At 38.6% G+C, this 24,511-nt stretch overlaps 1 protein-coding gene across 1 annotated transcript in view; it reads left to right on the forward strand.

Annotated features, from left to right (window-relative positions):
* LOC148351068 (uncharacterized) overlaps positions 1-24,511 on the forward strand; it is a 136,416-nt gene that overhangs the window by 51,759 nt on the left and 60,146 nt on the right. The window contains exons 7-11 of the mRNA XM_088320028.1: positions 17,344-18,018; positions 22,698-22,742; positions 22,858-22,977; positions 24,069-24,107; positions 24,201-24,254. Of these exons, the coding sequence (XP_088176154.1) occupies positions 17,344-18,018; positions 22,698-22,742; positions 22,858-22,977; positions 24,069-24,107; positions 24,201-24,254 (933 nt within the window). The remainder of the gene's footprint in view (positions 1-17,343; positions 18,019-22,697; positions 22,743-22,857; positions 22,978-24,068; positions 24,108-24,200; positions 24,255-24,511) is intronic.

Consider the following 24,511-nt stretch of genomic DNA (forward strand, 5'->3'; position numbering starts at 1 on the left):
TGGATCTTCTTAGTAAAGAAGACCATTATGTCATGGGCAGAATGGGTGGAGCTATCTGGGATAGTCTGTTGCCTTGTTAGCGATGCTACAGTGTCGAAAAGGACCTTGGGATTGTTCTTTTCTGACACAATCACTTTCGAAAGGTAGGCTGATTTTGCAGAGGCCAGGGCCGCTTCCTGTGCATTATTACGTTACTCCGCAACTTTATAATTGGAGATGATTAATTATCGTCGCATCTTATAGTTAAGTACTCATTGCCTCACTTACGCTGTCACATTTTAAATTCAACAGTACAAATAAGTGTAGAGTATTGTTAACACCTACAAAGTACAATTGAATCTAGTTATGGTTGCTATGTCACAAGCACAGAGGATGAGGCTGCTCAACTTCTCCCCATGTAAATATTACCCCAACCTTATAAACTTACAGCCAAATTAATAACTAGAAAACAGATCACTATAATCTGTGAGAAAGCTTATACGCGCATACTTGGTTGTGTGTCATCAGTAGAGAATAGTAGGTTGCGCATGGGGAGGGGGGCGCGGCTTATATTGGAGAAACAAACTAATGCAAAATCAATGGGACAACCGTAAGCACAGAATATACTGTTACATTTTTGGGGGTTTTGATCTTTATTTTATATATAAACACATTTAAAATGTCTGGACCAAAAAAAAAAAAAAAAAAAAAAAAACGCCTTGGAGAGAGCCCAGAAATGGAGAAGGGTATCTACGATTTTATTAAAACCCAGAGACAAAATGGATATCGAGTATCTCGGCTATGTGTTCATTAGCTTTGTGTAATCTCGATACCAAAACATGTTGTTCAAAACATGATGTTCAAAACATGAATGTGTCTCTAGTTTTCTTATTATTATTCTATTTTAAAGCAGTTTAAGGTAAGTAACACGCTACTTTTCACTGTCAGTAATCTGAGGGGTAACTGAATTACTTTTTAAATTAAGTAACTTGTAAATGTAACAAATTACTCCTTTTCTGTAATGCAGCCCAACTTTGCCAAAAAGTTAAATGTCACCATTGTTAAATGGTGGAACTAATGAAAAAGACGAAAATTAGTCAAGCCTTGCTATTTGTTATGAATATTGAGTTTGTATAAAAGGTATGTGTTTGATAGCAGTGAAGAGGGGTGTGCACCTAGTGTGGGTGTGTTACTCAACGACTGGATCAAGCTCTTGTGCTGAGGTCTGCATGTTGAATGAATGACTTGCAGCTGAAGTGCAAACAGATCTGCAGTGTCTCCTTATAGCCATGTTCTACCATCTCGGATTGTGCTTGTTCTTTGGATGCTTTCTGTTGGATTTAAATGGGCAGTATGTACATGGTCAAAGACGGCAGAAAATACAGGTACAAGTTCAATTGCTTAGACAAATCTCGATTGTGATCTTCACAGTTTTTGCCTAAACTTAAGTCAAATGAAAAGTGTACTGTGGAATGTTGTTTTTTGTTATCGTGTGCAAGTGCAGTGACTAATATATCTTGACTTGAGTATTTGTAAAAAAAATATTTTTTCAAAAACTTTTTTATTATTATTTTTTGAAGCTCATAAAAATGAATCAAGGATTTGATTTTTAGTCTTGTGGAAACTTAGGGGATTTGAATCAATTAGTATATATAGATGGGATGCTGTTGTATCAGAACTCTTAATATTTAATTTTCCCATAATGGCAGTGGGAAAGAAAACTGGCTGAATCGTTGACAAGTTTAATTTTTTTTGTTCAAAATGAAGAGAGAACACCTCACTGAATTTTAAACTTGCATGAAGAACAGGGAAGGACTGTCGAAGAAACTCAAAATGCCAAATTCCAACATTGTATTAAAAGTCCTCCCTTGAGCCCTAGCTTTTTTTAAAATCTCCTAGGTTACAAAAGGCAGATCCTCCTCAGGGTGTGAGATTCAAAGGACAGCAACATTATTGGCTGATAGTGACAATCATGTAAACTGTGCATACTAGTTTTATTAGCGAACAACAATGAGATATAATCGTCAGACTAACGACCTTGCAAGTTTTGCAATCTTCTTGGCAGGTGTCCAATATTTAAAAAAGAATCAAATATAAATTTAAAATAGAAAAAACATACTGGACCTCAAAAAAGATTGCATTTCCATTAAGCATTTTCACCAAAATTGGCTCTTATTATTCATTCATAGAAGTCATACTTTGTCAAAGTGGCCATAACATCGCCGTACCGTGCGCAACAACAATTGTAGTATAGAGGCAGAGATTGAATAATTTTGGCTCTTATCAAAAAATATGTAGGAGTCGTACAACTAGGAAGAGCAATGAGAACTAGGAACAACTAGCCACCAGAAGGTGCTAGATCTGTACAAATGGAATGCAATTTTGATCATATGTACTTCTTTTAATAATGTGACGTGAAGTGAAGTGACAATTATATATATCATATTACACACCATCAAAATAGATAGATAGATAGATAGATAGATAGATAGATAGATAGATAGATAGATAGATAGATAGATAGATAGATAGAAATGAAATGATCTGCATTTATATAGCCCTTTTCAAGTCAATGAGTTCCCAAAGCGCTTTACAATGTGCTCCACATTTCCCAATAGCGGCCTTGCAGCCATGTAAGGCGCTAACCTGCTTATTGGGGGTATTAGGGGTTCAGTGTCTTACCCAAGGACACTTCGACATGTAACACGGACGAGGCGGGATTCGAACTAGGATCCCTTGATCCCAAGACGAGCGCTCTACCTCCTGAGCCACTGCCGCCCAGATAGATAGATAGATAGATAGATAGATAGATTAGATAGACCACTGCACATCCATATATTTCGTACATTATATGATTCTCCTGTCTTTTGAACCATTGTACAGTTTCTTTTTTTCAAAATACTCAACATTTCGTTCTGTATTCATGTGTACAAGGTTGACAAATAAAGTACATCTTATCTTATCTATCTTATCTAGTCAAAATAATAAACGACCCTGGCATCCTATGCAATCTCCTTTGCAGGTGTACATTATTGAAAACATAACAAACATATCCGCTTCTTAAAACCACAAATAATGCATTCTTAAAGTTTTGGATGACATATGTAAAATATGAAAATAAGTAATTCATGGCTTAATGTAATTACAAAATGACCATCGAGTCTGATTGGTTTAAAAATAGTTGGGGGTGTTGCGACTTCTAATGGCAACTTGATCTGTTTTGAGTGTAGCGTAACATCGAAGTGCGACATCACCATCCCACATTGAAATCTGAATTGAAAGTGTGTTGCAAAATGTTAAACCTTATCAAAGTATTGGCTATGTTGGACTAATTGTTTTTGCCGTTGTAGCTGTACAAGAGATACATACCATCAATTTATCAGTAATGAAACAATTAAAAAGGATTTTCGAGCAGTGTTTGAAAATTAGCATCATTCTCTTTTTGAAGACAGAACTGATGACAGAGATTTTGTATCGAATCACATGTCATTTTGCGAGTGTAACTATGGTAAATTGTCTGCATTTGTGTAGCGCTTTTCAAGTAAATGAAGACCTCCCAAAGCGCTTTACAATGTGCTTCACCCTTACCCATTCACACACACACTAACACACCAATAGGGAGTCAGCCATGCAAAGCGCCTACCTGCTTATTGGGGGCATTAGGGATTCAGTGTCTTGCCCAAGGACACTTCAACTTACCATTTACCTGTTCTTTTCTTTGGATATAATCATTTCCCCTGCCTGTTAACACTTGCCTTTTGTTCCAGATTTGAGTTACGAAAATGGCTATGCTGATTATCCTCAGAGATTACACCTGAATTATACATTCATACCTCCATACTTCCTAGCAAAAGTGTTTTTTAATAATGGCAGTCATATACAGTGCGACCAATTACTCTCTTCCCTAGTTTGCGACGCCAGTTCATGACACATAACGAAATCAGCATTTTTTATGAAAACTACACCATCCGTCCATCCATTGCCTTCCGCTTATCCGGGGTCGGGTTGCGGGGGCAGCAGCCTTAACAGGGAAGCCCAGACGTCCCTATCCCCAGCCACTTCCTCCAGGTCATCCGACGGGATCCCGAGGCGTTCCCAGGCCAGCCAATAGACATAGTATCTCCAGCGTGTCCTGGGTCGCCCCCGGGGCCTCGTGCCAGTGGGCTATGCCCGGAACACCTCCCAAGGGAGGCGTCCAGGAGGCATCCTTATCAGGTGCCCGAGCCATCTCAACTGGCTCCTCTCAATGCGGAGGAGCAGTGGCTTTACATAGAGTCCCTCCCGGATGACTGAGCTTCTCACATTATTTCTAAGGGAGGGCCCAGACACCTTGCGGAGGAAACTCAATTCAGCCACTTGTATCCGGGATCGTGTTCTTTCGGTCATAACCTACAGATCATGACCATAGGTGAGGGTAGGAATGTAGATCGACTGGTAGATTGAGAGCTTAGCCTTTCGGCTCAGCTCCCTCTTCGTCACGTTGGACCGGTACAGACACTGCACCGACCCGTCTGTCGATCTCTCGTTCCATCTTACTATCACTAAACCACACCTAAAGTTTAAATAAAAAAAAATCCTCATTATTTTGTCTTGACAATGTTGATTGTTCCTTGTATATTTATGGTGCATTGGTATCATCTGCTGGACACTTGCAGTAATAGCAGGTTGACGTGCTGTTTAAAATTTTATCTGAACTTCTCTCGACTTAAAACTGGCGCTCATGTTATTCAGGAAGAAAAAATCTGCAAATTCCCCTTATATAAATATTTTGGTGTCTTGGTATCTGTAATTGAAGTTTGGTGAAGGTGAATTATTAAAAAAAAAAACTATTATCGCTATTTCATGCTGTTCGAAAATGTGCTTAATGAAGACAGAAGCAATGTGCTCGAGCGGTCTCCTGTCAGCTCTCTCCCAAAGTGGCCTTTTTGAAAGGTAGTTTTTTTTTTAATTAAAATTGATTATTTGAATGATCTCAATGTTGTCTCTCAGAACATTTCTTAAATTACCATATTTTCCACAAAATAAGGTGCACTGGATTACAAGACGCACCCCCCAAAAAATAGTCTTTTTTTCATATATTTTTAATGTACGAAGCACACTGGACTATAAGGCACATGGAATAAACACTAGAGTAAGAGCTACTGTTTATTTGTGTTGAACCATTGTGCATTTTATACTCTTACGGTATGAATAACAATTTTAAGTGGAATATCCTGGTTTTAAGTGGAATATCCTGATCTCAAGTGCAATATCCCGGTTGTATATTGTTTTCATTTAAGATATGAATGGTTTATATTCAAGGTGAATTCAAATATTTTTTTGTACTGTATTCTAAGGCTGGAAGATTAACCAAAATCGAATCAACACTGCTATGACTTATTGTGATTCTGTAGTTGCATGGCACTGCATTTTTTCAAGGATTTATAGGCAGCAACCCTGAAAAAGTTCCCCTGGGTGCTGTTATTGATCACTCGATAAATGTCGCTGGCCAAAATGTAAAGGTTCTGCATTCCCATTTCCCTTTTATCCACATTAACTAACCAACAGTAGGGTCAGCCATGCGAGGCAATTACCTGTTGATCGGGGGCATTAGGGATTCAGTGTCTTGCCCAAGGACACTTCGACTTGATCCCAAGACGAGCGCTTTACCTCCGGAGTTACTGCTGCCCCTCAAAATCACAAAACATTGCATGCAACGGGACTCAAACAGGGGTCACAGCAGCAAGAACGCCAAACCCTAACCAGTAGTTATACAGATGATGTATGAAAAGGCATTATATTTTATCTCATGATCACACTTCTTACTCACAGTTCCGAAAAGTTGTCTTGAAACATAAATGCAAAAAAGAACGACCCGGTAAACAACTCTTCGGTGTACTGCTAATTCCTTTATTTATATCTATTTCTGTTTTCTCCATTCTCTCACTTTCTTAAGAGTAAGAATAGGTTGATAATGAGATCAAATCGAATGCCTTTTTGAAAGTCATTTGCATCACTAGTGGAGCAGTGGATAAGAGTCGACCCTCGCTTCACTGCAAGCTGGTTTGATTCCTGTTGCATATAAAGCTTTCCGATTGTGGCTAGCGATGTTTTTTGTTTGATCACTCATTGAAAAAATAAAGCGGTATATCGTACATCCTCGTGTAGTAACGCACACTTATGAATACTGTCTGCATTTCCAATTATATTCGCTGTATTTTGTGGTGTACAAGGTGCACTGTGTTATAAGGCACACTTTCAAATTCCTGGTCAATTTTTGGTTAAAAGGTGGGCCTGATAGTCCGCAAAATATGGTACACCAAAGAAAAATATACTGTGGAGCTGAAATATCCTAGGGGTTAGTAAAAAGGGCTGATGTTTCAAATTGCTCCATGGTCTCCTTTCTACACTATTGCAACTGATAGGAACGTTTGTTTTGGACACTTGGAAAACCTACAATTTTTGTAGCATTAACTATTTTTCTAAATTTATAATGGAAACCTGACACACCAGGTTTGAAGAATTGTATACAAACTGCATTCAATCTGGCAATATAAAAAATGTTTTTACCTTAAATCTACACCTCTTTTTTAACCCTGCCGTTTTTCACAATAGTTATCCCCATAAAATATCCGACCACGCCATAATTAATGCAGAATTTCAAGCTACAAGTGTGACACCCGTTGTTTCTCATTCATTTGCTATTGTTTAAGGTTGTGCTCATTTAGGTCATTGGCCCAAAGTGGAATCCAGCCAAATGTATATATGTAGAAATATTTCTACTTCTTTTGAGGTCTGCCACCTCTCAGGCCCAGCATGCTTCACAATCTTACATTTCCAGACCACCACTGAGAATTTAGGTTCGCACTTTTATCCAGACTAACAGTGGGATTTGTAACATGGGTGGTCCTAGAGAGTAAAATAAGGAGCAGAACAAAAACCATGACAGCGGTAATGCCAGCCTCAAATGAGTAACAATACAATATCACATGCAAACTTCTGTGGATGGATGTCGTTTTTGGTCAAACCATTCTGGTGACAGAATTTCAACATGGACTGCATCACTTCTGTTGCATAGAATTCTGTTTGAGTTAAATTAAACTGACCGATTTATCAGTTATTACATCTAAACTACAATACGCTACTTTTTTGGTAGAATTTTAACACTGCTGCTTTAAATAGGTAGAGATTTTTCTTTTACCGTATTTTCCGCACTATAAGGCGCACCGGGTTATAGGGCGCACCCCCCAAAAAATTTTTTGGGTCCTATATTTTCCATACCAATGGCGCACCGGATTATAAGGCGCTACAATGGGAACGTCGACAAAACAGTCAGATAGTTCAGTCAAACTTATTACCCTCTTAACATTCCAAAAACTTGCAAAGAAGCAAATACGTGTCGTAGACACGTGCGGATGCGGTGTCCGTACGATGTCACCAAACAAACATTTCTTAGTTTCCATTTTATTTTTTGCTGGCAACTGTGTGGACAGCAAAGTAGGAATTTTATTGTGCAGGGAAACGGGGTTCTTTACTGTGCATATGACAATCAACACTTTGAATTGAATTGAGTTTAAAAATAGACTCATCACAGAAACATCAAGATCGTTCTAAAACAAGATACCGGGAAAATATAAATCCACATAGCTCACCTAAGTTCTCTTGCAGCCTTCACGTTCATTAATGATACGTAACCATGGTCTTCTTACAACCGTGAGTGTAGTAAATCCAGGAGAGTAAAATATTTACAAATATAGAATAGTAAAAAATGTTTTCTCTATGCCGTAGTGCAACCCAACGTGTGATTCACATTCATCTTTTTCAGCCAATTGCAGGCTTTGTTTCGCCCCTTTAGCCTATGCGAGCCTGTAAATATAAAAAGTATCGGCCCCTTTAACTCCGAATAACTTTAGCCAATAGTGACTGATTCAAATGATGATTGACACATTAGTTAGGTAATGAAACGCCGGTATATAAATCCCAGCATACAATGCGGACTACTTTGCCTTCGGGGGAAAATCTAGTCGGCGGCTGCTTGCCTTAGTTGCACAACTAAATATTGATCCATATATAAGGCGCACTGTATTATAAGGCGCATGGTCAGCTTTTGAAAAAAATAAAGGCTTTTAGGTCTGCCTTATAGTGCGAAAAATACGGTACTTTTTTTTCGTTGCGGGAACGGGGAAAAGGCCAAGCTCCTCTTCCACAATGCATACACTCTAAATAAAAAACACCGTGACATCTGGTAACATATATGACACCCTTTGAGAGAAATGAGTCCATATTTTAACAACATTATTTATATAATACATAACACAAGCAAAACAAGAGGTTTGACAATACTTTATTCAATATTTACAACATACTCACCATATTTCAACTATGTAAAACGCTAAACTTCTTTTTCCGTCGCACCAGGGTCACAATCAGGGTGCTGAAGTTTCCTTAAATCCTCGGGGAATGATGTCAAGTTAAATTCAATTTGCGGCAACCACTAATGATAATAACACAAAAAGTCAACTCCCTGTTACAATCTGGCATTATTCTGAACAGTATGGTAGCCCTATTGCTGTTGTCTCGAAATATAGGACTCATATTTTTCTGCATTTAACTTTTGATATTGAATAAACGAGAAATTCATAAATGTCAATGATTGCAAACAATGAAGTTACACAGTTTATTCTTTCTCGCTCAAAAAATGTGCTTGTTGTAGTTACACATAATTGTTTAAAAGTTGTGCTCATGCTCATAAAATGCCTGTGAAAATATTGAACTTAAATGATTTATGTATATGACAACTTCACTATATTTGCCTTTCTGATAGATAATGTAATGTAATTGTTGCGGAGAAATCAAAATATTTGCCTGGGGCCTACTTAGGTTGTACATTTAATTTCTGCACTACAAGACCAAAAATCCTTGCATCATCAACAAAGAAGTACAAAGTGCAGTAGAAAAAAAAGACCATGCACATAAGGCAACAAAAATTTTTTAAGTGTTTATGTAAACTAAAAAATTCAACATGAAAGGACCGCTGATACCTTTATTTTGCTTGCTCAAAACAAAAAATGTACGGACGTTCGTAAGTGGAATTGGTTTGTAAGTTGCTTCAGTGCTATATTTTGTATGTTTAAGGCCTGTATAAGCAACCTGTATTGTTTTGAAACTGAAAAATAAACGTTTAATTAAATAATATGCTCTATAACTTATCAAAGCAGGCTGAATGATAACGCATAGTACTGAAGAACAAAGCTACACATTAGGCGTTGACATTCTGTGGTCTGTGAGGCCCTTTGAGACTCCTTGTGATTAATGGGAATCACAAATAAACGAGGCTTGACTTGACTATAGAGATGAATAAAGTTAAGTTTTACTTACTTTTGGAAGATTCAGGCGACTTCCTCCTATGTGGTAAGAAGTGGACAAAAAAAAGCAATCAAACCATTTTCTCAACTGCATCAAACTTCCATATTCCACTTTCACTTCAAATGAAACGGTTCGCCTCTTCTTTAAGCTTTACACCAACCGTATCAAATGGATGCACGCCTCAGCATGAGATATTAAACAATAAAAACGTTGAAGTTCTTAGCGTGTAAGAGATACAGTGCAGTGTGTATACACACAAACCAGGAAGTAGAAGCCGGATTTCTTCTTCAGGGTGGATGCTGGATGACCTCTCACAGTGCCACGCTGCGGAAAGAAGCACTACAGCACCGTCCTCTACTCGGATAAAGGTGCACACAATATAAATCCTAACTTACACCAATGTCCGGATATTTTTTCGATATCCCGAATTTTTTTTTCGTATGTACGTACGGCTGTTCGTAACTTGAATGTTCGTAAGTAGGGGAGCACATTTAGTAATGTTTTAAGAAATGGAACTTTCTATAAAGGAAATTGCATTAGATAGAATAGAATAGAATAGAATATACCTTTATTGTCATTGTTACAAATGGGCTAACATATTGTGACAACGAAATTGGGCATGACACTCCAGTTTTACACATTCATAGTGAGGTATGAGCAAGAAGATAAAGGAACAGAGAAGATAATGTTATAAGACAAGGGGGATAAGGCTATAGTTATAAGATGCCATGGTTGTTTGTTATTTTGACTACTGTGTCAAAATATGCACTGTTTGCATCATTTTCACTTTTGGCCACTAACGTAGCCGTTCGTTGATATCCACACACTTTAGGGAGGATCCGCTTTTTGTAACTTTGGAGATTTCATAAAAAGAAAGAGGCTCAGGGGTGGACTTTTTAAAGAAATTAGAAATTGTGCAATTAGAGGGTTTAGGTACAGTCATATCCTGTTCTCCTTGCAAGGAAAAAAATCATTGACGTCTTTTCTCCTCATTTTCAATGTCTATCATGGGCGTTATTAGCCCGTTATTGGGGGGTGCTCAAGTACCACCAAATTCAACCCAAGCACCCCCAAAATTATAGATAATTTAAAACTCTTTTTTACCCAAATTGGGCAGGCTAGGCTTAAATATGATGGAAAATGCTCAATGAAAAATAAAAAAGTAAAACAGAAAGAAAAAAGTGAACAGCATCGGAAATACTCCACTTCCTTGAAATGGTTCAGTCTATTTAATTCCTAGCACTACACCCGCCCCCCAAACCGATCCTTCCGTTCTTTCTTCCGCTCAGCTAGTGTCACTTGCGTCATAGGGGCGGAGTCTTTAGAGGCTCCGGTCCATTTATTTAAAATCGAGTGTGCATTGTGTAAATTAATAAATAAGTAAAAACTGGACATTGCAGTAGTAATAGTGTTTCTGGTAACCACAAAGTGTAGTGTGATGTTCACAAATGGGAAGTGAAACTCCTGAACAGTGTTAAATGATGCTAAATCACTTTGGGTAAAATTATATTTTTTAACCCGCCAGACAATTTGAATTAATTCGAATCTAAAACATATTGCGATTTCTGTGCAGTTTTACATGGCTTTACAAAACCCATATACCTATACTATAATATATAATAATCTGACTATTCCCTGCATATAAATATACTGATTGCCCTAAATTATGGGAATTCAAAGTCAGCCAATTTTCAAGACTCAGCCAGTCTAAAAATGTTTGTGTGTTTTGGCTAGATTTACGGACCTTCCCATTTTATTAAGCCTTTGTACTTATTGCTTTTCATTGTGTTTGCGTGTTGATACTGTTCTCGCCTACAGCATTTTGTCAATGAATAGGGTTGCCATTAAGTTCCCATAAAGCTTCTAATAGTCCGATCTGTCAGCTTAAGGCAGACAGATGCCTGAACATGCTGAAAGAGAAGCGCGCTAGTAATAACTATTAACACAGTCCAGGTGTAACCTGCTAACATCTGCCCTCATTCTGAAGGCTCGACCTTCCCCGTTGAGATTTGCAAAGAAACCGTGTAAAGATCCTTCTGTTACACATGATCGCCTACAGGTGTCATGTAATGTTTTGGAGTATATCACATTGAACCCACTTTTTCTCATCACAATCACCATGAACTGCAAGCAGCATAGTTCAGGAGTACCTCTTATTGTATATGGAATAGTACATCTTTGATGCACAAAGTAAAAAATATTTGTTCAGTATTAATCTTAGGTTTCAAGTCTGTGCAAGTCCAACAGTTGACTTAAAAAAGCTGAGCCATTGCTGTATAATGTTAAATGAAGAATGAATGATTGATTTATTAGCTCTCTTTTCCTACTCAGTAGCTGCTTGCTACATGTTACACACACACATACATACATATACACATATGCATACATACAAATATATATATATATATATATATATATATATATATATATATATATATATATATATATATATATATATATATATATATATACTGGACTGTCTCAGAAAATTAGAATATTGTGATAAAGTTCTTTATTTTCTGTAATGCAATTAAAAAAACAAAAATGTCATACATTCTGGATTCATTACACATCAACTGAACTATTTCAAGCCTTTTATTATTTGAATATTGCTGATTTTGGCTTACAGCTGAAAAAACTCAAAAATCCTATCTCAAAATATTAGAATACTTCCTCAGACCAAGTAAAAAAAAATAATTTTATAACAGCAAAACTAAATCAAACATTTGAAAATGTCCATTGATGCACTCAGTACTTGGTTGGGAATCCTTTTGCACGGATTACTGCATCAATCCGGCGTGGCATGGAGGCAATCAGCCTGTGGCATTGCTGAGGTGTTATTGATGCCCAGGATGCTTCGATAGCGGCCTTCATCTCATTTGCATTTGTAGGTCTGGTGTCTTTCATCTTCTTCTTAACTATACCCCACAAATTCTTGATGGGGTTCAGGTCAGGGGAATTAGCAGGCCAATCAAGGACAGTGATGCCATGGTCAGTGCACCAGATACTGGTGGTTTTGGCACTGTGGGCAGGTGCCAGATCATGCTGGAAAATGAAATCCTCATCTCCATAGAGCTTTTCAGCAGATGGAAGCATGTAGTGCTCTAAAATCTCTTGGTACACAGTTGCATTTACTCTGGACTTGATGAAACACAGTGGACCAACACCAGCAGCTGACATGGCTCCCCAAACCATTGCTGACTGTGGGAACTTCACACTGGATTTCAAGCAACTTGGATTTTGCTCCTCTCCAGCCTTTCTCCAGACTCTGGCGCCTTGACTTCCAAACGAAATGCAAAACTTGCTTTCGTCTGAAAAGAGGACTTTGGACCACTCTGCAACTGTCCAGTGCTTCTTCTCCATAGCCCAAGTCAGACGCTTCCTCTGTTGTCTTGAGTTCAGAAGTGGCTTGACCATGGGAATACGGCTATTGTAGCCCATTTCCCGGACACGTCTGTGAACTGTGACTTTTGATACCTGGACTCCAGCTTCAGCCCACTGTCTTTGAAGCTCCCTCAAATTCTGGAAGCGGCTCTTCTTCACAATTTTGTTAAGGCTGCGGTCATCTCTCTTGGTTGTGCAGCGTTTCCGGCCACATTTTTCCCTTCCAACAGACTTTTTGTGGATATGCTTTGAAACTGCACTCTGTGAACAGCCTGCTCTTTGAGAAATTTCTTTTTGTGTCTTACCCTCCTGATGGAGGGTATCAATGATGGTCCTCTGGACAGCAGTCAGATCAGCAGTGATTTAGTTTACTGAACCAAGCTGAGTGTTTTTAAGGCTCAGGAAACCCTCGCAAGGTGTTTCGAGTTAATTAGATGATTCAGGTGATTAGTTGAATAGCCTACTTGTATACTTTTTCATGATATTCTAATATTTTGAGATAGGATTTTTGAGTTTTCTTAAGCTGTAAGCCAAATTCAGCAATATTCAAATAATAAAAGGCTTGAAATAGTTCAGTTGATGTGTAATGAATCCAGAATGTATGACATTTTTGTTTTTTTAATTGCATTACAGAAAATAAAGAACTTTATCACAATATTCTAATTTTCTGAGACAGTCCAGTATATATACCAGACATGGGGACTTGAGACTTAGTGACTTGGACTCGAGTCGACTCGAGTCGCTGTTTTTATGACTTGTGACTTGACTTGGACTTGGCAATCTAAGACTCGGGACTTGACTTGTGACTTGACTTGCCCAAGAAAAAAATACTTGGGACTTACTTGGGACTTGAAGGTGAAGACTTGAGACTTACTTGAGACTTGCACATGTGTGACTTGGTCCCATGTCTGATATATACACACACATAATCAATAAGGTCTGGGCGAGAACAATACAGGAAAAACGGAGATTCACAGGGCTTGGCAAAACAAGAGCAAAAACACAGGTAAAACGGGAATCACAGGGCTTGGCAAAACACAACAGAGTTTAGCAGGAGTTTCGCAGACGCTCCGACACCAGGCGACTCCCAGACAGCATTTAAGTAGTCAGGGAGCAATCTGTCAACGCGTTTCAGCTGGTGTCCATGGGCTGGGCCAATTGGGCGCCGTGGCAACCGGGACAGAACCTGGTGCCACACGGCGGGGACCAATTGGGCGCCATAGCAACCGTGACTATATATATCCCAACTATCTTTGGGGAGTGGGCAGGGGACACCCTGAACTGGTTGCCAGCCAGTTACAGGGCACACTGAGACTCACAACTCACTCGCTCATTCACACCTAGGGACAATTTGGACCAGCCAATTAACCTGACATGCAGGTTTTGGGGGAATATGGGAGGAAACCGGAGTGCTCGGAAGAAACCCATGCAAGCACGGGGAGAACATGCAAACTCCACACAAGAAAGGTTTGATCTCATGAAAATATCAACCACTAATTAACAAAAGGAAACAACAAACACAGCTGTACTTGATCAAATTGCATTTACTTGTTATCTTTCCTTGAGGTTTAAAGCAAACTTCAGCGACTCGACATTAACACCAATTATATGGAAAGAGAAATTTGGCGTTTTTGATAGATATCTTCCTAAATTTAGGACTTGATTTGTGAGTGAAAAAGTTCGAATATTTTGAGTATGTTGTAATTATTGAATAAAGTGCTTTTAAATCTCCTATTTTTTGTATTTAAAGCCCATGCGTTGTGGAGAAGAGCAGCTTGACGTTTTCTTTTAGTGCTACCACTTAATTAAAAAAATGAATAAGCAGCACCGTATTTAAAGCGGCAGTTTCACAGACGTAGCAGAAAAACGTCATGTACTCTTGCATTTAAGGCAAATATTAAAAATTCCAAATATATGTGAAAAAAGGTTATTACCTTAATAGATTAAGTGTCACCCTGACCCGAGTGACATGGCCACTTTCTAGTGTCCCGTTTCATCTGGAGGGACGAAAGCATGACCAATTTGGGTGTCGAGGTGCTTAACTTGTTTGGGTGTTTGGCCCTGGTCCCAAAAAGTTTTTGTGCATGTTTTTGCTACTTTTTCCCTTTTTTTAATTTCCTTTGTTTATGTGTTTGTCTTGCTGTCGATCACCCCTCTCATGGGATATGACCAAGGTAGATAGATAGATAGAGAGAGAGAGAGAGAGAGAGAGAGAGAGAGAGAGAGAGAGAGAGGGAGAGAGAGAGAGAGAGAGAGAGAGAGAGAGAGAGATAGATGGATAGATTAAGAGGGCTCTTACCCCGCATCTATGCTTTGATTCATTGAGTGGATGTGAAACCTTTCTTTCTTGAGGATCTATAGGGGAGCCTGGCAGACGGGGGGAGATAAGCTAAGGAGGGATCCAGTGTCAGTTTGTCAAGTAGAGCGGGCTGCCGGGCCGGGGATCAGGATAAGAAAGTATGAAAAGGCCTTTGTTTTCTCTTGGGGCACCTTGTTAGTCCTCTTGCCTGCCTCTGCCCTTCATTGGCCTCACGTTGACCTACGGAATTAGAGCACATATTTCTTCATAATTATTTCATTCATGGTCTTTAATGAAAACATCCTCCAACTCCGACTAAACTTCCGTAAATTCAGAACTACAAGCTGCTACTTTGTGCTACATTTTAAGCACTGACTGCTTTAAATATGGTGCGGCTTGTTCTTCATTCTTCTTCGGGTTGTTTATTTTTCGCAGCAGGAAAAACATTTTGCCCAGCAATAATAGAAAAATAAAATGAATGAATAGTTCACAGAAGTCCAATAAAATTGTATGAATCACCACAACTTCTGTTATTGTACAGCAGTCACAAATCAGTCAAGTTTGCGCAGCACCAAGGAAAAATGCATTCGCTCGAAATACAAAACACAGCGGTATTGTCTGAAATCATATATGATGCCGTTCCAGCAAAGAAATGAATCCATGTTTTCCAAACATTATTTTTATAATAGGTAACAGGAGTAAAACAGGAAGTTCAAAGGTACTTTATTAAATATTTACAAGGCACTCGTGATATTTCAACTTTCTCACCCACAAATCAAGTCCTCAATTTGTATTTGTATTTCCTCCTGAGTTGAACCGCAGTACAAGTTATTTATCAACACCCATACAATTTGCGGTCTGTATTTTTGCCGTCAATTTCAAGTCGCTGAAGTCTTCTTAAATTCTTGAGTAACGATGACAAGTGAATGCATTTTGGTACTGTGGCAACCATTAATGACTACGACACAGAAAAATGCATCTGTGTTGCAATCTGGCACTGTTCTCCACAGTATAGTTACCTTGGCCCATTTGTTTAGAAATATCAGGCCCACATTTTAGGCGAAGCAGCCCTCATTCGTTTAATCGCCATCTTGAATGATCCGAAAACACCTGATGTTAACAACTCGAAGCAAAATTAAAAACCACAACGCTAAAAACGGAGTGATGTGTGCCCCGAGCTTAAACGTAAATAATAGACGTGAATTACTTCGTTGTTATAGCTTAAAATCCGGTGCGGCTTGTACAAAGACAAAATTGGGTGTCGTTAAATTTGAGCATGCAGCTTTTAATCAGGTGTGCTATGTAGTACGGAATTTATGGTATTCAATTGTTTTTTTAAGCAAAATAATGTCATCATTTTTTATCTCCCTTCAATGAAATCTCTAAACCAAACTATGATGTTTAACGAGTACCTGAAATAGTTTTGTGTTTCTAAGAATTCACATCCCAAGTCGTAAACATAAATCATCCTGGGTTTTTCTGGAACAGCTCTCATCTGAACTCTGCAGCTGTTCTTTCCTCACTTTCTTTAATTGATCTCCTGTAAGTCCCACTTGCTATCCATAGTTAATCTGTTTTAAACGTTTCAGTATATTGCCAGTTTCCGATACATCAGTTGTAATGGGATATGATGCTAAAACTATAGTTGTATGTTCTTTATAACATGATCTGCCCAAGAATTTCTCAGGGTGAGCTCCTGCCATTTTCCCTTTTATACAACTTTTCAACTTCCCACAGGGGTTTTCCTTGTTGGACTCTTATGACGGAGCCGAATTTACAACCGGGAGCACTTGCTGTGCTACTGTTCCCTAAGCTTTAACGTGATGTATATCGTGTGTGCCTGCAGCTAAGTCGAGCAAGGAACAGCTTGAATGAATAATGGTAGAGCGTTTGTACAGAACCAAAGAAAGGGAAACCATACTACAGGGTTTGTATGGGTGCATGAAATTCTTGAAAATGCTTGTTGAATAATAATAAGAATAATAAATACCCACAAAACACCAGTGTCAACATCTACAGTGAAGAGGTAAGTTGCTGGCCTTCGAGGCAGAGTGGCAAAGAAAAAGCCATATCTGACACTGGCTAACAAAAGGAAAAGATTAATAAGGGCAAAGGAGCAAATACATTGGACAATTCATTTGATAAATAAACGTGCAAGTTTTTCATGGTAAACACAAAATGGTCAGAGTCAGTCCAAACATTTGAATGGTAGTGTAGTAATCAGGTGTGGGGGAGAGATAGTTCCTTAAATTTTTTTTAAAGATTTAGTACAATAAATGCATCTATTTCACAGGTTTCACAATTGATATGTTGTCTTACTCTTTTTTCTTTCCTAGCAAAATATGATGTGGCACCAAGAAGAACTTCGAGGTGATGGGACTCTGGCCTCAGGAAGCAGTCGTAAAGGTGCAATAGGACGTGGAAGAGTCTTTGTTGTGGAAGAGGACACAGAATTGCTAGATCTGATTTTGCCAACCGGCGGACAAATCAACCCTCAATGGAAGCCTTTAAAAGACAGACTAAGGGCAAACCAGAAGGGGAAACCTGAAGTGGCGTCGAAGCATGTTGAGGACAACATCACAGCGGATAAAAAAGTTGACCCGGGTGGGAGGACGACCACATTGTTTCCGGGGAAGCCAACTGACGAAATCTCAAATCTTGACATGAGAAATAATCGCAAGAAGCCTGTTGATACTCCAATAATCTCTTCAAACCCCTCACCGCCCTTTCACTCTACTCCACAAAAGGAGGACAATGAAGAATGGACCAGTCTCTCAACTCCATCTGACATCATCCTCCAAAGCCCTTATGTCAGAAAGGCAGATGAGCATGGCAGACAGATAAGCACCCAAAACATTACATACACAGTTCAAAAAAAAGTTCAGAACAAAATTAAATCTGAAATCATAACCATTATATCGAAAGACGGAGACCAAGTCCTTGGTTCGGATGGAAAAATATATCGTCTCCAACCTGGACCACAGGGAAAAATGGGTCCACCTGGGCAAGAGGTGGGTGTTTCTATTTTTTCTCTAGGGAAGGTAAGCAGTGCAGAAGATTCATGGAGGCATTGCGGATTACGTTCCAAAATAAAACCCGTGATATTCGTGTTCCATAAAGTAAAAACCCTATTTTTCGACAACTCTTATGCGACTAAATACTATGTTATGCAACAAAACCAATGAACAAACATTTTTTACAGGTTTAAGCAGTAGTTTGCAGAATCAAATAATTGCATAACGTTTTTGATTTAGTTTTACTTTAACAAATAACTACTGTCCCATCAAACAATACTAAGCAGGGACACAGTTCAGCTAGTCAATTTGCAGGACACAAGTAAAGTCAGGTCAAGTCATTTTTATTTGTATTGCCCTTAATCACAAAGAGTCTCAAAGGGCTGCACAGGTTATTGCAGAGACTATTATTTCAGACTATTATTACACCATCCCCTGATCTGAAACCAACATGAGGGCAAGGAAAAACTCAAAAACCTCAACATGAGGAAAATGAAGAAACCTTGAGAAGGGACCGCACATGTGGTAATCCCCCTTTCAGGATGACCAGGCTGCAATGGATGTTGCAAATACAAATAGTACAGAGATATTGTCAACAAAAAAAAAAAAAAATATATATATATATATATATATGCTATAGAGTAGAAGTGTGTCTTAAGATTCGATTTAAACAATTCCACTGAGGTTGCAGATCGGATCTCAGGGGGAAGAGCATTCCACAGCACCGGTGCCCAGATGGAGAACGCTCTCGAACCTGCGGAACACTTCTTGGCTCTTGGGATCACCAGTAGACCAGCGCTTTCAGAACGAAGGCTTGGGACCGGAACATAGGGGGAAATCAAATCTGAAAGATATGGGGGAGCAAGTCCATGAATGATTTAGTATAATACCGAGAGAACCTTGAAATCACATCTTAAGCTAACAGGGAGTCAATGTAGGTTAGCTAAAATCGGCGTAATGTGATCAGACTTTCGTGTCCTAGTTAAAAGCCTCGCTGCAGCATTTTGTACCAGCTGAAGACTCTTGATTCTGGATTTCGGGAGACCGGAGAGTAGTGCATTACAGTAATCGAGACGGGAGGTAACAAACGCGTGAATTATAATCTCCGCATCCGACTGAGACAGCATAGGACGAATTTTAGCAATGTTGCGAAGATGAAAGAAAGCGGTTCTAGTAATTTTCTTCACGTGTGTTTAAAAGGACAGATCAGGGTCAAATATGACACCTAAATTTTTAACTGAGTCACTGTGTGATGTGACATTTGTCAATGTTCACAGCAGTTTTTGAGAATAAGTCACAGCATTTAGAAGGACCAATAACTAACATTTCGGTCTTTTCAGAGTTAAGACGCAAGAAATTGAGTGACATCCACTTTTTTATCTCAGTGAGGCAAGCCTCCAAATTTCCATAATTTAGTGTGGCAGATTCCTCCAATGGAAGATATAGTTGAGTGTCATCTGCATAGCAATGGAAACTGATATTATACTTGCAAATAATATCACCTAATGGAAGCATGTAAATGCTGAAAAGAAGGGGGCCAAGTACTGAACCTGCGGAACACCACAGGTAACACTAAAGGGCTCAGATGTAATTTCGCCTTATTTAACACAGTGCGTCCTATCTGAGAGGTAGGATCTGAACCATGAGAGGACGGTTCCTGAGAGACCAATCCATTTTTCCAACCGTTCTAGTAAGATATTATGGTCCACTGTGTCAAAAGCAGCACTAATGTCCAGCAGCAGCAAAAGTGATGAAGCGCCAGAATCCATTGCCAGTAGAAGATCATTGGTTACCTTAATCCGAGTTGTTTCAGTAGAGTGGTTAGCCCTGAATCCTTATTGCATTGATTCAAAAAGATTGTTCTTGGATATAAAATCATTCAGCTGCTGTGCCACTACTTTTTCAAGTACTTTAGAAAGAAATGATTGGTTTAACACAGGTCTATAATTACATAAGCTTTCTGGATCAAGGTTGGGTCGTTTCAGTGTAGGTTTAATAACAGCGGACTTAAAAGCCGCTGGAACTACACCTGAGGAGAGTGATATGTTTATAATATTTAGAACTGAAGGTCCAAGGACCCCAAAAAGACCTTTAATAAGCGAACCCGGAAGCGGGTCAAACAGGCAAGTCGTCGGTTTGGCCGTATTCACCACCTGTTTAAGATTATCAAGTGACAGATCACTAAATCGGGACAAATTCCCTGGACAGCCACCATGTCGTGCATCTATAGATTTCTGCCCTTTAGTATGTGTTGTATTAACACTGTCTTCAGAAATTTCTTCTTGTATGCATTGAATCTTCTTATTAAAGAAGACCATAAAGCCATGGGCTGAACGGGTAGAACTATCTGGGATAATCTGTTGCCTTGTTAGTAATGCTACAGTGTCGAAAAGGATTTTGGGGTTATTCTTTTGTGACGCAATCACCTTCGAAAGGTAGGCTGATTTTGTAGAGGCAAGGGCTGCTTTATACTTTAACAAGCTGTCATTCCAGGTTTGACGGAAAACCTCAAGCTTAGTAGCGCGCCATTTTCTTTCAGATTTCCTGCATTCTTGTTTAAGGGATCTAGTTTCATCAGTTAACCAAGACGTGCGTCTTTTAGGTCGTGATTTAAGCCGTATGGGCGCTACTGAATCCAGGACACTAGCCAGGGTAGAATTAAACTCATTCATGAGTGAGTTGATAGAGCCTTTATATAAAGGAAACAACAGAACTCAGAGAGCTCAGAAACTGTGCCAGTGCTTATATTGCGTCCGCTAAATCCTTCAGCTTTTTTAATACTGCATTTAGCTAGCACCTCAAATGTAACTAAATAATGATCAGAAATAATAGTTTTACACTGTAACACCGTCATGTTTGAGGTTGAAACTCCTCGAGTCAGAACCAAGTCTAGCGTGTTTCCATCTTTATGAGTTGGCAAATCAACCAGTTGAGTAAAACCAAATGTATCAATTAGAGACCGAAACGCAACAGTTAGTGAACTGAGTGGGCAGTTCATATGAATGTTAAAGTCCCCCATAATTATGATTTTGTCTGCATAGGTTACTAGGTCAGACAACAGTTCAGAGAATTCATCCAAGAAAACTGAGTAGGGTCCTGGTGCGCGATAAATAGTTACTACATAAATTGACAATAGGGAGGACCGCATAACAAGAGCCTCAAACGCCTTATAATTATTAGAGGTACGAGGAGTAAGTTTGAGTATTTTTTCAGAAATTAGCGCGACACCGCCACCTTTCTTCAAAGTCCAAATCCAAAAAATAGCAAAACTGTGAAAAGTAAACCGTGTTATAGTCAGTGATTACAATAATAGAAAATAATGTATTTATTTAGTGTTAAAGAAATGTGCTGTATTAGGGTATTCCTAAAGACTTTATCTAAAATGACGTGATAAATTAACTCAATTTATCACCATGTGTTAGTTTAAAAGTTTCAAAACACTTAAATTGTTATTTTTGAGCGTTCTCTATCCTTTTGGGCTACATTGCATGGTTTTGAATTCAGTCAGAGTGTTGTTGTTTGAGTGGGTGACAAAATCGTCTGAGATTTAGTTAAAACACTGCTGGGTGCGCTATGACTTTTATGGATGTTAATTTTAGCATAGGCAATATTAAGTTTTGTCTTTGGGGGAAAAAGTGTATTTTCTTAGATTTATAACATAAAATAATCGTTTGTATAATACACACAGAATGAAACTATACTTACATTTGTAAAACTTTTCAAACTAATTTTTAGTTTTGTTTATTTTACTCATCTGGTCTAAAAACAACAAAAAGATGGATCGCAAAAGCTGATTATGCGTCAAAAACTGTAGTGACGCTATTAGTTCCTGTTAAAAAAAAACCCTGCTCTAAGCTGCAAGAAATTTAGCAAGGTCTGCATCGTGACATTTTAAACATCACATATTTTGCCCAACCCTGGCAAACTTTGGCCTACTAGTGTTTTCAAATCATGTTTTCTATGTACAAACAACAAATTTACCCAAAAATGGAGGCAATACGATCTCAATGATTGCTTGATAATTAGAAATAACTTTTTTTTTTTTAAAAGCTAACTTTTTTCTGTGTGTGCACACAATTGAAGATGTTTTTTTTTTGTTTTTTTTTCAAATACCTAAAAATGCATTACATGTGGACCCTATCGCCAAAGTTAAAGAATAAAGCTTCGAGCAGAGGATATTTAGCTTCTCAATATGCTTTGGTTAAACGATGAGAACTATTATCTTCTAACTGCTGTTTAAGATTGATGAGGTGATATTATACCACCACTACCATGTTGAAGCATGTCTTTGATGCTTCAATCAGAGCACACGGGTCGATGTGGTCTTAAATTGTTGAATAGAATGTCTCATATTATCCACCATTTATGCTAGGAAAAGATGCGGGAACCACACACCTACGTTACGTCTGGCTAAATCTGGGATAGTCAGATTTACATACACATTATTTACCAGCATTATTGCAACTGTAAACACTATAAAATGGAGAGAGAGAGAGAGAGAGAGAGAGAGAGAGACAGAGGGCGAGAAAGACAGAGAGAGAGACAGAGAGAGAGACAGAGAGAGACAGACAGAGACAGAGCTACATGGATACATAGATACATAGATACAAAGATTTGTTTTTTGGAGTGTTTTATCTCTTTGTGAAATTATGTTCACAATTTCAATGCATTTTTAGGGCTCTGATGGAGAACCTGGGTGGCCCGGATTCAAAGGTGATAAGGTGAGAAGAAATGACTCACAAACAGTTCAAACAGTTTGGTAATCCATAACACATTTAGTAGAGCTTCAAATCTCATCAATCTAAATTTATGTAAACTGACTTGTGATTGACAAAGGGTAAGTTCGGTCCAGAAGGAAGACCTGGAAAAAAGGGTTATATTGGACCTCCAGGACCACCAGGTTTACCAACCCTGTACCTATGGAGGAACACGGCTGAGGATTGGGCCGCTTTCCAGGTAAAGAGAATATCTGGCTGACGAACATGGTGTCAAAAATGATAAAGATAGAGTAGATTAGGGATGCACCAAAAGGAAAATTTGGGGCAGAAACCGAAAACTGAAAATGAAAACGCATGACCAAAACTTGAAATACCTTATAAATTAATCAATGAATTGGTACTTTTCTTACTAAAAAAATACAATATATATACTGAGTATGTCCATCCCTCCCTTCCTACATCTCTCCATCTCTCTGTCTGTCCATCCATCTATCTATCTATCTATCTATCTATCTATCTATCTATCTATCTATCTATCTATCTATCTATCTATCTATCTATCTATCTATCTATCTATCTATCTATCTATCTATCTATCTATCTATCTATCTATCTATCTATCTATCTATCTATCTATCTATCTATCTATCTATCTATCTGTCTATTTGTCTGTCTGTCTGCCTGCCTGCCTGCTTGCCTGCTTGCCTACCTGCCTGCCTGTCTGCCTGCCTGCATGCCTGTTTGCCTGCCTGCCTGCCTGTTTGCCTGCCTGTTTGCCTGCCTGTTTGCCTGCCTGCCTGTTTGCCTACCTGTTCCTCCGTCGATCCACCTACCTACAGTACCTATGTCTGTCTGTCTTTAAACATTGGAAAACCAAGAAAAGGCTATTTTGGGGGAAAGCACTGTAGTTTTACCATATCTTCATTTCTCTTTGTATCTCCTGACGAGTCTACTAATTAAGTGCAAACATGCGGACAGTGAGAAAAAGAGGACAAAATCTTAGCTCATGCTCAAATTCTGTGAACAATAATTCAAGTTTTATGTTGTGGTGGCCTCCCTTATAATCCACCCCCGGCACGTCAGAAAGACAGAGAGCCTTTATTAGAGGAAGATGAGACAACTGAATCTGTTCATGGTTTGTGGCCTGCTATTACACATGCTTTGAAGTGGTCTGCAGTCACCCCCAAAAGAGGTTTAAATGAACTACGGAAATTAACTGGAGAAAAGTTACAGTCACTGCAATGAATAAAGGCTCTTGCATAATGCGATTTTAGTCCTTGGTGAATCCTATGCGTGTATATTTTATGAATCATATTTGTTTTCCTACAGCAAAGCAATGTCTACCAGTTACTCAGCGCTGGTTGGCCTGTAAGTATGATGTGACACAACAACATAAGTCACTTTATTATACTCTATTCATATGTGGTTTTCTTACCATGTTTATTTATTGTGAGCTTTCAGACTGAAGATGGACCTACCGGACCACCTGGGGAAATGGGCAAGACTGGCATACCGGTTTGGAATTTCTAATATTCCTGGTTGGACCTGTCGTGATAAATAATTAGTCAATTAAGTAATTAATTAAAGTCAAGTAATCGATCCGTTCAGTTGGTAACTGTACTACAGTGAGATTTTGATCAAATGCAAACTTTCAATAATATCAAATGTTAGCATTAAAAACTAAAAATTTATATTGTTAATCTTATTTATAACTTCTTTGAAAGGTCCTTATTTTGGACCGATATACTTGCATTATCATCATCAATATTAGT

This window comes from Urocampus carinirostris, chromosome 16, assembly GCF_059441175.1.
Source record: "Urocampus carinirostris isolate Australia breed hairy pipefish chromosome 16, RoL_Ucar_1.0, whole genome shotgun sequence".
Lineage (NCBI taxonomy): Eukaryota > Metazoa > Chordata > Actinopteri > Syngnathiformes > Syngnathidae > Urocampus > Urocampus carinirostris.